Raw genomic sequence first — 15,059 nt, forward strand, 5'->3', positions numbered from 1 at the left:
AGGAAAATTTTGCTAAGATAGGAATATAAAAAATAATAAATTAGACATTTTATTCATGCAAGCAGCGTAACTGCCAGAATTCAAAGTTGAACAGTTGGTTTGCAACAGTCTGAATTTTTTTGCCTAAAAGATTAGACAAATGACCAAGGACGTTTTCTTCTCGCAGACCCCAGGAAGCTAGCATAGCGTTATGCTATGCTGAAGCTAAGTGGGATCTTAATAAACAAACAAAAACAAACAAACCATATTTTTTTTTAAAGCATTAGGCCACATGTCCACCTAGCCTTTTTTTTCTGAGCTCCAGCATCTTTTTTTCAATTTTATTTAATGAGTAGAGAGCATCTCAGCAGAAAGCGGAGACAAGACTCCTCTGATCTTCTTTGTCTACAGGTTGGAAAACTCATTTAAAGGAGCAGTCTGTAAGATATCTACTGAATTAAATGATAAAATGACTATTTCATCAGACATTAAGGAAACATGCTATGTTGAAGTGTTGGCTTCTGCAACAACAATGCAGCAGCTAGTATGGCCTCCTGGTAAGTTTGGATTCCCGTCCTGAATGGTCTGTGTTCGTTTTGACCAGAGAAGGGAGACGGCACACAGACGGCCCTAGGTTTGCCAGGCCAACGACAAACTGACGGGTGTTGCAGCGATGAAAGTGGGCGAGCGAAACCGGTTCAGATAAAACTCATTCTTACCGAGAATTGAATGCCGTTTCTCATTAGCTAAGCTAGATGTAACAGAAACTGTTTGATCCTACAATCAATGTATTGTTAAAACATTACAGCAGGTCAGAGATGTCCTTTAGCAAACAAGCTAATGTTGGTAAGGCATCAGGGCTGAAGACTATATTGATTTAATTTAAGTTTGTTCAACTAAAAGGCGATGCTGGTTTTGTTTTTTTGAAAGATGCGAGCAAAGCGACACAGAGCATCAAATAAACACATATGGTTTCATAACAGACATTTCACTTGTCAAGGCAGAGAAAAGTGTAACTAACAACCAAGTATTGATGTCTTTGTTCTATAAAGTGTTCCCTGTGAAGCTATTTCCTGGATCTGGCACATTTCATTATGATCATTAGAGTAATTTATGAGCAGACACCTGTGGTCCATCTGCCACGACAGCTCCAGAGCTCGCTCTCTCACACAATCATGCATGTCAAGTTCTTGTTTCTGAAAGTGTAAATATAGCTTGATTAGTCAGACAGCTTCAGCAGATAAACCTGTGTTAATATAGTTCAGTGTTGTATAGATGTTTATCGAGAGGTCGATGGCCAACCTGAGCTCCAGCTTGTTGCCTTTATTTGACCGAAAGCTAGTTTTTCACTATGGCAACCATCATCGTTGGTCTTAAAAAGTCTGCTTCAGAAACTGATGTGTGATGTCACTGAGACTACGTCCGTCTTAATAAAGTCTGTAGCAGCACCCAGAGAGTTTACAATAATACTTTGTTTAATTTGAAGGTCTGTGTAAGCACTCATGAGTGTCTTTTGGGATGTTTTATGAGACTGGCTGTAGATCCTCACACTGCAGACCGTCTCGAGCTCACCATAGAAACAATAAGCCTGGATCCTGTCACTGCTCTCTGCCTACACTCCCCTGCTGTAAATAGATTTACATTAGCTACCACAAGGTATCCAATCTGACAAGGCTGTATTTGCATTATGGATATCAAATTACTATGGAAACTAAATAAGAAAACACCAGGACCTTGAATAAGAGACTGAAGAGGAATATTAAGTACCAAAGTTTCACCTTAGATGTTTGCAAATGTTCACCTGTGGTACAGACGCAGGGTGATACTGTTAAAGCCTAATGACAAATCTAAGCACTGATTACTCCTGTTTGTGCAAGCGGAGCGCTCTAAAAGTCACAAATTGGGATGGATGGCACCTCAGTAATCACAGATATGAAGGATGATTTCTCCCCCTCTTTCCTCTCTTTGTGCAGCTGTTGTTTATGCAGCGGGGTCCACAGTAAATGTTCATTCCTCTTGATGCGAGGGACTGTCAATGCAACAGCTGCTGAAGACCACTTTGGAAGCAATTACGATTGCTCTGACAGAGAATTGAGCAGCACACTTATCAACTGAGGAGTCACACTTCTTCCTCGAACACTCCCGACACTTCAAACAGACAAGGGTGTATGACAGATAAATCATAGTTGTCTCTTTGCTTTGCAATGTTTGTGTCTCCTTGTGCTTTAATTGCACACTTGATTCGTCTGTTTTCTTTCTTTGCAGTCACTTTGTGTTTGAGCTTCATCTCTTTGGATGTTTTTTGCATCGTTTGTTGATTGCTTATCGTGGAATTCACTCCTACAAAGCTCACTTTGGTTGTTTGTTTGTCTCCAAGTGGTTGTATCTAATCATTTTTTGTCTATTTGTGCAATACCTTCAAGGCATCTTCTTTCTTATTATCATTGTTGTATTATGTGGATCATTTGACAAACCTAAACTAAAAATGTATAGACAATTAGGTATTTGACAAATGTGAAAGGATAAGCACTCATTAGATGTTGACATCAGGTTATAGCTGGAACATGTGCAGTGGGCCTATGAGTAATCTATTTACAGATTTTACACACAAGGGGTCTGGATTTTAAGCACGGGAAGTGTTCTTGTTTCCATTTGTAGTACATTTGTAGTCCAAGCTATAGTGACCAATTACATATCACCAAGGTTTGGTGTATACAGGGAAAACAATGGTGTGGATAGATATCTTTATAAAGCATAGACTGTAAAAATAAACTGTATAAAGAAATCAACCAATTACAGATCAAAATGTCACTTTGAGCCTCAAATCAAATGTTTAGATTCCCTGACATTCTGAATGCATCTGAATGCATCTTATGGCTGCGGCAGTTTTTTCCTTGCCACTGTGACTTTGCTATATGTTGCTTAGTGCTGTGTATAGTATCTTATTGTATTGTGTCACGTTGAAGCAAAGGTGATGTTAACAGTCACGTCAGGCACAAACTTTTTCCAAGGACCTCTGAACTCCTTGAGCTGCTGCTCCTGTGCCCAGTAACTCCTCAAGGAATCCTTTCATGGCCGATATTTGATCAAACCTGCTGCAGCCCGAACTACCCTCAAAATCAAATCAGGGGAACAATGCATTTCACTTTACTGACAAAAGAATACAATGACAGAGGCAATTACGGGAGAATCGAAACACTGCAGAGAGAAAAAGGCTTCAGTAGAAAACTGATGTTATATAAAGCTCCCAATGATTTTCAGAAGGGAAGTGGTACCAATTTAAAAAAGGGTCAACTATGAACAGACCTGCTGGGAACACATTGTCAAGGATTTATTCCAAGTGGTCTATTTATGTCTGCGATGACAACATTTTACTGTTCGCGAGGAGACACATTTTGTCCCAATTAGAGCTGACACAATGCATGAGGAAGCATGCTATTTTTCTCAAACTTGCACATCCCCATCCTGCTGGACCTGAATATGTCTTATGTAAGTCAACACAATCGTTCTTACTTTCACGAATGCGTCTGACATTATGCTGAGGATTGGCTGCAAGGACCTCAATATATGTCTTGACACTTTCATTAATTAACAGTTAATAGGAAAATCTTAAGAACTGGACCCTTAATTCACACTTAAAGAGGTTTCATGATTACAGTAAGTAACCTTTGTTTCTTCTGTACAGTGAGTTTCAGTATGATGCAGTTAGTGATCTGATCTTTCCCACACAAAGTGCATTAAAATGCAAAGTGACTCATTTGGAAGTTTAAAATAAAAGCTGACTTATCACACAGATATAACCCCTCCCCTCTGCCCCACCCCCACACATGTATGACTTGCTTGTCTTGAGATCTTGATATTTGAAGTTTTTTTAGCTCTTTCTTCAACTTGCCTTTCCTGAATCTAAAGATAAAGTCATGTGGAAAGTGGCACGTATCAACACATCATGATTTTCAACAGTCTGTGAGATGTTAAATAATGTTAAATGTTTCCAGCAGGTGGGGCTTTATATTTAGAAATAAAGTGTCCTTTGTTCAGCTTCAGTTTCATTTCCTTACTGACTCATAATAGTTTTTACGCTAACCTACAGTATAGTGAAAGTTTCTGGTTTCATTAAGCTGTTTCAACGGCCACAGTTTATTAAATGACAAGATCACTTTGGTCAAACAGTTAAATTTAGTGTAGTTTGATGGGGAATAATAACCATTATGTTTCTTATTAAAGTTGATAGTTGGCTACTGTTAGCCCACTTTTTATGCACATTTGCTGTTTATTTTGAGACATCTGTCATATCTAAGGTAATTATTATTACATAGAGGCATGTACTACTGTGTTAGATGTTCTTATTGCAAACTTATGTATATTGGCTGTGTATGGTGTCTTTCATAGTTGCAGAGTGTACGTGACACGTCTTTTCTTCCTTACAGAATCAATGTGGACATTTGGTCATCAGGTCATCATAGAGTTGAAGTAACAAGAGACCTTTGAGTGAGCTCAGAGTGTCAGCTAAGCAGAATCTTTTTTTTTTTTTGTCGCAGCAGACTTTCAGTTGTTTCCTGCTCAGCCGTCAGACGCTGTGCACTTCAGAAACATGAACATACGCAGGAAAGACAGCTTCCTCTGGGGGAGAGGTACACTTTTATATCTTATTATTGTTATCATTTCATGCTTTTGGAAATGGCTGTCTTAAAGTTAGAGGATTTTATTAGATGTTTTCCAGTTTTCTTGGTTGAATTTTTCCTTGTATAGTCCATAAATGTGTCTAAAAATGCTGTTTTGTTATAACCTTTTTAGTAATGTTGACAAACATTTATTCTTTTATATTTTGTTTTAATTAATATAGATCTTTCAAAACAAGAAAAAACTACTCTATTTCAGTTTAGGCTTCATTGAAACTTATTTACTGTGCAACATGTTAAGATACATAACAATACAATTCAATACACAATAATTTTATAAGGATTTGAACAAAATATTAGGGCCAATAGAACTCCAAATGTTTTAATAACATAAGCGAATTGTAGCAAAATAAAAAGTCAGAATATTATCAAATATGATTTTACTGATAGCAACACTGTCCTTTGTTTACCCAGAATTAAGACTGAAGTTTACTCTTATTATATATTCAGAATGTGTTTGTAACATCATTTTTAATTACATTAACTTTAGTATAGATATTTTGTTTGTATTTAAAAAAGAAATTGGACTGTTATTCACTTTTGAGACTCACTTGTAACTATTTATTTAGCTGTCACTGAAACTTAACTTCTAGTCAGTTTCCTGAACATACACAAGTTATGTTTCTCCTTTTAATGCCCCCCCTGCTCTCAAACTAGTCTAGGTTCATTAAAAAGAGGAAGAGGAGCTGTTATTTTTAGTCCTTGTTTTCTCCCATTCATGCTCTTCTCTAACTGTGGGGGATGAATGTGATGCATGCCGGTCTGTGGGGGTGAGCAGAGGTGTCAGGGAGGTTGTTAAAACTGTCCACGTTTCTGCTAACTGCCTCATCAAATAACTGTCTGCACCCACAGCTCCACCTAAACCAGAGAGCAGTGTGCACACTAACAGGTGTGGGCTGCCCGATGACTCTCAGGTATGCTGCTGAATATTTTTCTCCCAAGGTCTCACATTTAAATCTGACTCTATTCTTCTCCATGCGCTCTCCATCTACAGAGCTTTTCACGGCATTTATGCAAAGACTCATATCAATGCACACTTTGAGAGAGAAAAGATTTGAAGGTTATTTTATAACTGCCCGAGATAAATTAGTTATGAGTCATGTACTTTAGCGTTCAGTCGGTGTTTTGAAATGTGAAATCATAACACAATTGCTGTTGTGAAGTAGATATAGTGGCAGCTGAAAAGAGGTGAAAGTCACGTGGCGTGTGTGTGCGTGGGTGTGCGTGGGTGTGTGTGGGTGTGTGTGTGTGTGTGTGTGTGTGTGTGTGTGTTAAAGACATCACAAGAAAAGGTGGTATAACTTTTTTGTGTTGTTAAAATGACCAGAAAGACAAGGCCCCACTTGAATAGTGTTAGAGTAGACTGATAGTCCCCTCTTAGTAAGGCACACGTGTTTGTGTGTGTGTCTGTGTGTGTGTGTGTATGTGTGTGTGTGTGTGTGTGTGTGTGTGTGTGTGTGTGTGTGCGTGTGTGTGTGTGATGCAATGTCACTCCTTGTTCCTGAGTTGAAATCACTAAATTCTCTCTCTGAACTCCGTCAGATGAATCACGACATGCCAGAGATCCTCCGTCCGCACCTGAAGGAGCAGAAGTGAGTATGAGCAGCTCACCTGAGAGGCAGCGAGGCGTCTTCCTTCATTCAAGAGACACATTCACTCAGGGCTAACTCCCACACCAAACCTAACGCTCAGTCATCCAGCAGCTTCAATGTGACTTTTATTGGAGTCAGAAGTCAACATAACATGTTTTCTCTGCAGTGAAAGAGTCTTTAAACCTGCGCCTCAGCTTTGACCTGGGTCCCTTAAACCTTTTTGAAACCTTTTCATACAGTACATAACAGCTTCTCATCCAGGACATTGTGTTTTTCTCAGAGCTCTCATTTTATTTTCTGACTGAGGTCAGAGGTTAAGTACAACTGAACAGCCATTTATTAAATTTATCAACAAACTGAATCTTGAAAGCCATACTCATTTTGTATCAGAAGGTGATTGAATGTCAGTGGTTTGACATTCTTGTGTATTTATTTTTAACGTCGGTGTTACTGGCATGGCAGCCACAGTGTCGGAATAACACTCCCCACAAGTCAACACCCCAAACACCAGACGTGCTAAAACACTTCCAAGTTTAAAATGTTTGTATAGAGCCTATACTGTAGGGGGATAGTTCTGACGATAACTTTATTACATACTGCATAGAGATCGAATTAGTTTGATTTAAGCTACCTGCTAGTTTTACAGATAAATGATTCATTGACATTTCCTTATTTTGTGAGTCATGCATTGAAAACACATTTAAAACAACCTGGGTGAATAGAGTACATTATGTCTGTTCAGACCACACTTAGAGGGAAGGGGACACACAGAGAAAAGCATTTGCAATGACAAAATTGAAAACAGAAAGACCAATATAAAACAGATGATATCAGTATAATATTTAAAACACAATCTGCTCAAAATAAAGCTAAACTCTTTTTCATTCTCAAAAAAAAAAAAGACGATGCTTTGTTCTTTTAAAGACCACAATTGGTCCTTTTATGTGTTAATAGAAAATGATAATTATACAGTATATATTTAAATGACCGGCCTTTTCCTTCATGTGTGTTTCTGTGTGTTGTGAGGAACAGGAGGTTTTTAAGAGGGAAAAAGAAGTTCAACATGGATCCCAAAAAAGTGAGTTTTTGTTGTATTCTTTTGTAAATAAACATGCAGGAAAGACAATTTCCGGAGTTGTAGACCCAGTTCCAGGACCTGTTTCTGAAGTGACTCATTCTCTTATAGAAAATAAACACTATACCTTCATGCAGACCTCTTGTTCTAAAACAGAGTGTGCTATGAATGTCCAGTGTTTCTCTGAGTTTAGTATATTGGCTCATTTGTCAGGGGCCATGCACAACCCAACTGTTAACTAGCAATGAAGTTAATTTACATCTGTAGTCCCTGGGCAGGAAGATCTGTGGAGTTGAAATTCTTCTTTCACTTCAGCTCCTCTGGAGGATCTGGAAACCGGGAGACAGAGGACTCCTCACAGAGAGGATGTGGAGGAGAGCAATGTGTGCGAGTCTTTGATGTGTTTGGGGCGAGTGTGTGTGTGCGATGTGCAGAAGTGCAAACTGTGCAGATGCAAATGAGTGCATAGCGAGAAAAGCCACTTCCTGTTCCCTGAAGTGGGGCAAGAAGCGTCTCCTCTCATCTTCCTCTCTGCACCCTCGTTTTCAGAATCCAACTCCCCCTGTGCTCGCTCTGAGCTCAGACCCGAGTGCAGCATGAGATGACGATGAGAAGTTTGAGAAGGGTTAGGGTTAAGGAGTTCTTCAAGTGAGATTGATCTGAAGAAGTACTCAACAGGAGCACACATTCAGAGGACAGGGTTGTATTTCAAAGAACTCTCTGTGAGCACCTTTGAGATCAACAGACAGAAGCATGAAATATTTATCATCCCCTTCACATCTGCTGCCCCGAATGATCCACAACAACTCTGGGAGGAAAAAAAAAAAGTTATTTTATGAAACACAAATGTAACTCATATTAAAGATTTGATTATATTCCATAATAATCTGACCTCTAACCCCACCTCTGATCTTTCAGGGGGTCCAGTACCTGGTTGAAAATGGACTGCTGGAGTGGCGAGCAGAGCCGTTTGCTGAATTTCTTTACAAGGAGGAGGGACTGAACAAGACCGCCATCGGGAACTTCCTGGGAGAACGGTACAGAACTCACACACGAGTGGCTATTGAGGGGATTCTGTCGTGAAACTAAGGAACAAAAGTAATCTCAGTTTCTACTCTTCTTAACAATTTATATCTATAAATAGCCTACAGTAAATTGGCTAATTAGCTGGCTAGCATGCTTGCTCACTGAGCTTTTGGAGCTTATGGAACTTTTTGTCCCATGAGGTTTTCTGATGTACTCAGAGACAGCTGTTTGAGGATTTAGCCTCATTTAGCTAACATTTCAGTTAGGAAATACAAAATCCTGTTTTAACGGATTACTAGCGAGGAAGTGATTGAATTCTAATGCTAGCTTTAGTCAAACTTTATATGAGTAGTTTGAGCGAACATCGATGGACGCTGATAGCTACCTCAGAACATTCAATCAATCAATCAATCAATAAGTTTTTATTTGTATAGCGTCAACTCATAACAAGTGTTATCTCGAGACACTTTACAAAAAGCAGGTAAAAGACCTTACTCTTTGTCTTTTAACATTACAAAAAGCAGGTAAAAGACCTTACTCTTTGTCTTTTAACATTACAAAAAGCAGGTAAAAGATCTTACTTATACATTGCAGTGAATTGAAAGCACAGCTAAATGGACAATTCAGCTCAGGACAACCACATCACGACGTAAGTCAGGAGAGGGAAATATTCAAAGAACTATATAGTTTTATTAAAGGCTTTATATGCGATTGTTTTGATCCAGCAGGTGTCGCCCTTGAGCACCAGCATGAAACCAAAGTAACTCGCGCTGCATCGTTGTGTTAGCATGCTAATGCTAGCGATCTTTATTATGCTGGTATCTTCACACTGCATGTAAATTTACCTGAAATGAGCGTGATCTAGAAACACAGTTAAGCAGTGAGTACAGTATGTTATTCTTCTTTTCTCTAGTCCCTCAATTAAACAACTTTTATACGTGAGGGGAGGAGTCAGCCGGCCGTCTGGGCGATGTAAACAAAGTGAAGATAGGACTCTGAAAACTCTGAAAGCATCACAGACAGTGGGACTCGATTGTTACACCCATTGTAGACAGTCATGACTCAGAGTTATTTTCAGAGGATATTCTTGATTTCTATTACATTTAAGTGTGAAAAATATAAATATAAAGCCTTTAAGTACTTCATATTTTCAGTTTTAATAATCATCATGTTTCTTCTCACACAGAGAGGAGATGCATTTGGAGATCCTGAAATCGTTTGTTGGTCTGCACGAGTTCTCAGACCTTAATCTTGTGCAGGCACTCAGGTATGTACGACTGACACTGACTCTCTGACAGATATCAGAGTAAAGCTTTTTTTGTCTCATCTTGTTATTAACAGACTGTGTCGGATTTTGCGTGTGCTTTTTCCCCCCCTCTGTCGTCTTGCAGGCAGTTTCTGTGGAGCTTCCGTCTGCCGGGAGAAGCTCAAAAGATTGACAGGATGATGGAGGCGTTCGCAGCTCGTTACTGTGAATGCAACCCCGGAGTTTTCATATCCACAGGTACGACACAGAGCCTGTGCGTGGCAGGATTCAGCCTGTCAGGAAGGAACATTAAAAAAAAAAAGAAAAAGAGTCATAATTCATTTCTTACATTGAAGAAACACCGCAGACAAATGTTCTTCCCCCCTGATCTGAGTAAACAGACTGTTCAGTTTGAGTGTTTTTCTGTCGCAAAGCTATTATTTTTAATGGTAGCAATTTATTCCATTGCAGTGGTGATAATGACAAGTGTTTCTATATTCTGTGTGTGTGTGTGTGTGTGTGGGTGTGTGTGTGTGTGTGTGTGTAACAGACACATGCTACATCCTGTCCTTCTCCATCATCATGCTAAACACGAGTCTCCACAACCCGAACGTGAAGGAGAAGCCGAGCCTGCAGAGATTCGTCTCCATGAACAGAGCGATCAACAGCGGGGAGGACCTGCCCACCGAGCTGCTCACGGTCTGATAACACACAAATACACACACACACACACACACACACACACACACACACACACACACACACACACACACACACACACACACACACACACACACACACACACACACACACACACAATGTCATTATAACACCCTATACTGCAGATAAACACAATCTCCCAAGGATTCTGAGGATGAGAGTACTTTTCTATGTTGCATCTTTCTATATATCAGCTGACATTTTTTTATAGAATAGCTGAATCTGATCTTAAAGATTATGCTGACACTTTGCTACAGCAAGTGTTCAAGCTAAATGCCAATTTAGCTCAAAACAATCATAATCAGCGTGACACAAACACTTAGTCAGAGGTCATATTATGCCCTGTTTGGGGTTCATATATTTAATCTATGTACCTACTAAAGTATGTTCACAATCACTAAAGTTCTTAAAAAGTGTCTGTTTTGATGAACTGCGGCTCCATGCACCGGCTCACTTCTGACTCTCTCTCTAACGCTCTGAAGTGCCCAGGTTCAGAGTCCCCACGTGTGCCAAGTCTGATCTGATTGGTCGGCCTGTCGGCTCTGCCGTAATTGGTCAGTCGCTCAGAACGGTTCTCGGAAATGTCCCGCCCCTTTTACCATATTGGGAATGCAGCCACTTTGGCTCCGAGGCTCCGAGGAGAGCAAAAACATTAGCACCTTAGCACTACTGTGATACCGCAGGCTACGGCATATCATGGGCGTGCCACAGAAGTTAATGGGCGTGCAACATGAGTTGCTGGGCTTGCCACAACGAGCCAATGGGCTTAGATCAGTGATCTCACACTGACAAGACGTCACACTGGCACATTTTTTCCGAGGGGGGCTAGAACCGAGTGTTACATGCAGCTAATGCTACAGCTAACAGGAGAACGTAGGAGAAGCCGCGTTTCCGTGGACTTTGAATTTTTGCACATAAATGTGCCTAAAAATGCACAGGACACTTGGAAAACACACTAAAGAGCATATAAAACCAGAAAAAGCATAATATGACCCCTTTAAACAACAATGCTAACATGCTAATGTAAAGAACATTTCCCCAAAAGGGAACTTCTTTGTTATCTGAGACAAGGTTTTAGTTTGATTTCACAGTGCATTGTAGAACCCTGTAGTATATTCCCTACATTAAGAGGAATCACAATCTAAACACTGAATATATATCCCACACTGGACGCTGAATCTTCCCTTCTGTCTTCGATGTTTTATAGAAACTGTATTCGAGCATCCGCAGCGAGCCGTTCAAAATCCCAGAGGATGATGGGAACGACCTCACACTGACGTTTTTCAACCCGGACAGAGAAGGATGGCTTCTGAAAAACGGTGAGAGGAAGAGCAAAAAAACACAAACGTCAAGAGTTTTCTGCAGACCAGCCTGAGCCTGTTTCTCCTCTAAAGAGTTTGACTTTCTGTGTTGAAGGAGGCCAAGTGAAAACCTGGAAGAGGAGGTGGTTCATTCTGACTGACAGCTGCCTCTACTACTTTCGATACACCACAGTGAGTGTCCGCCTACCTGCTGCTATAATATAACCTACATGTGGTAAAAAAAGTCAAACAAGCTTAAGTTAGTCAAAAAGTTGTAAGTGTGATTTTGAGCTTTCTCTTCCTGCAGGATAAAGACCCGATCGGGATCATTCCTCTGGAGAACCTGAGTGTGAGGAAGCTGCAGGACACCAGCAAACCGGTAAGAGGTCATTTAATTTGACCGTTTGACAGTTTACAGTTCATGCAGACGGGCGGGCGAGTAAAGCGTCCATTCAAACCTTCCACTGCAACGTGAATCATTGAGCAGCTGCTGCATGAATTCTAACAAAAGAGCTCAGTGTGCGTCACAAGGCTAACAGAAGGCTAACAGAATAAATAGAGAGCATATGAACACATTGACAGTGTGTGTGGGTGTGTGTGTGGGTGTGTGTGTGTGTGTGTGTGTGTTTGAACAGTATTGTCTGGAGTTGTATAACCCCAAAGGACTGAAGATAAAAGCCTGTAAGACGGAGAACAGGGGCCGAGTGGTTCAAGGGAAACATCAGTCATATAAGCTGAGCGCAGCCAGTGAAGAAGAGCGAGACGTCTGGATGGACGCCATCAGGTGAGAGAGTGATGATAGTAAATATATATGATATGATAACAGGGCTTACATATGATTCAATGTGGTACTGTGTGGTGTGATAGGGAACGCTCTGGGCTCTGGCTTTTCTGCCCCAGCATGGTGCCTCTCCTCCGACTGGGAGGTTTAAAGATACTCATCACTCCTCAAATGTCTGCATGTAAAATAAATCTGTGAAAGAGTGATGAAGTCAGAACACAAACTATGTTCTTCCACTGCGGTAAACTGACTGAAATCAAAGAAGTGGACAAAAAGATTTCAATATTTGTCTTTTTTTTTTATGGAAACATAAGATCAAAGATGCCACTTTTCAGATCATGCACTTTAAAGATGTAACTCTTGGTTTCTGGGACATCGGGACACGCCTTTTCCCGTATTTTTCTAACATTTATAAGACAAAGTCATTAAATGTAATTTTCAGGAGATAATTAGTGGTGAAAATAATCAGTTGTTGCAGCCCCAGCTGGCAGAGGCACTGAGTGCAGGGCAGGCGATAAGTCACCGGAGTTAACGAATATAAACTACAATCACCGGCTCATTTTTTTTTCCCTCCTGAATCTCGTCTTTCAGGTCGAGTATCACAAAGGACCCTTTCTATGACCTGGTGGCTCTGCGGAAGAGAAAGCTCATAAACAACTCGCCGTCAAAGGACTGAAACACAAACTACAGCAGAGTCTGGATCCTGGAGGGAAACTGTGGGTCCTTAATGAATCCTGTGGATTTATAACGAGTGTTAGGAGATCTGGAAGGAGATGTCTCCAGTGCAGCCCCTAAAAGCCATACACAAGAAACACATAAGCGACTAATATATATTATTTTCATACATTCAGACACACTCACACATGACCCAAAGTGTTGACAGAAATGTTCAAATTAGGAAACTGGTTTTACACTTCAATAAGTGTGAAAAGAAATAAAGGAGAACTAGTTTAAGCCTCAGTTGACTTCTGCAAACTGCCCGCTCTGCTGCCCCGTCTTCAGGGGGCCGACTATCTCCTGACAAAGAGACCTGCTTCCTGCTGCTGGGAGAAGTCCAGTTCACCCAGCAACAAGGGGAAGAAAGAGAAAGTTACGACGATGGACTGAATTACTGAACGAGCCCACTCACTAAATGAAGTATGAAGTGACTGCTAACAGCTCGACCTTGTTGGGAGGTTGCTGCAGATACGATCAACGTGGACACACTTTGTCCACAAACTGACACAAAAAGACCACACAGAGACACACCATGACCACACAGACGTGCAAAAAAGAATTGAAAACAGACGAGACAACTGAAACAAAGAATGGAAGCTGGCATGCTCGCTGTGTGTCGGGTTAGAAAGTGCATTGAAATGCAAAAGATGAAAGGGATGCAGAAAATGAGCACCAAGAGGTTTTTTAAGATTTACAACGATATGCTGAATAAAAACAGACACACGTTCAAAATAACAACAGATAAACAAAATGAGCACAAGGAGAAAGAAAAAAAACCTAACACAAAGACACAAAACCACCAGCAACAAGAGCACAGAAACATTGAGAGGGAAGCAAAAAGAAAGATGGCCACAAAGAGACTCTTCATGTCAAACCATGTGTCCGTGGTTTTTGTCTATTTCTGTTCGCGGTCTTTCTCTGGATGTTGAGAAACTTTGATATTTCTGTGTAATGTCGCCTACCGTCTCACAATGTGTCCAATGCTAATGGACTTATAAATAGCAGCCATTGTAGAGGTGGAGAATATAAAAGCATTTCATGCAAATGTAAAAAATGTAAAGTCAAATCTTGCTGTTGGATCAGACGAGATTGCAGCATGCACTCTTTTTTCATGGGAGATTTAAATGAAAAAATACAAAATAAATGTTCTAAATTCTTTTTAAGGCTGTTTTATTTTGAAGTTCAGGCTAACAGGAAGCTGTCAGCATTGTGCTTACTTCACTTACACTTTAAATTATGTTAAACTACTTCTTTGTTACAGATGAATTGTACATAAGAGTGAACTGTAAATAAAGTTTAATAGAGACCGAGTCGACTTGTCTTAATGTAAATTAATTATAGCGCATTAATGCAGTTAAAGTTCTTTATTTTATTCCTGTCTGTTTAATTAAATGACTTTATATTAATGGAAGATTCAATCTAAATGTTGTGCAATAAACCGGTTTATTCTTCATCCTGTTTGTCTGTGTGTTTGTCCATCAGATGGCGCTACATCACCACCTTGTTGCCTCTCTCACCACCAACTAACCGGCTGTCTGAGTGTTAATAACTTTATTTCAGCACTGATGACAGAGGTCACACAAGTTGGACTGCAGAGACGCTGTCAGTATTTTAGAACCAGATGAAGAGGGGATTTCCTGCTCACGTCCTGTCGGGTGAGCGTGTGCGCTCTGATAAACAGTTGTGGTTTTCCTCAAAGCAACAACACAGCACACATCTTTTCTGTTTGTGTATCTGCATCTCCTCCAAACATGCTCTACAAACATGGACGGCGTCATTGAGTGACTCACCTGTTAAAGAAATAAACGTCAGGATGAGGAGGGGCTGCTCCACTTTCTGTTTGGTTTTTACCTGCTGCTTGTTTACACCGACCTGTTTTAAAACCCAGAATGTAAACAACAATTTACATTTCCTATAGCTAAAAAACAAGCCGGTTCATTTGA

General features: G+C 40.2%; 1 protein-coding gene across 2 annotated transcripts; it reads left to right on the forward strand.

Moving 5' to 3' along the window:
- Positions 1-4,505: 4,505 nt before the first annotated feature.
- cyth4a (cytohesin 4a) lies at positions 4,506-14,569 on the forward strand. Of its 2 annotated transcripts, none has more exons than XM_029280947.2 (13): positions 4,506-4,610; positions 5,511-5,572; positions 6,201-6,250; positions 7,277-7,328; positions 8,244-8,362; positions 9,538-9,618; positions 9,743-9,855; positions 10,148-10,296; positions 11,525-11,636; positions 11,734-11,810; positions 11,926-11,997; positions 12,254-12,402; positions 12,991-14,569. In XM_029280947.2, exons 1-13 carry the CDS (start codon positions 4,571-4,573, stop codon positions 13,073-13,075), a joined length of 1,161 nt encoding a protein of 386 aa, XP_029136780.1. In that variant the 5' UTR covers positions 4,506-4,570; the 3' UTR covers positions 13,076-14,569. The 2 variants fall into 2 exon arrangements, with proteins under 2 accessions (XP_029136780.1, XP_020508359.1); XM_020652703.3 differs by having other exon boundaries at positions 4,507-4,610; positions 7,283-7,328.
- Positions 14,570-15,059: the final 490 nt, after the last annotated feature.

The sequence above is a fragment of the Labrus bergylta genome, chromosome 16, assembly GCF_963930695.1.
Source record: "Labrus bergylta chromosome 16, fLabBer1.1, whole genome shotgun sequence".
Lineage (NCBI taxonomy): Eukaryota > Metazoa > Chordata > Actinopteri > Labriformes > Labridae > Labrus > Labrus bergylta.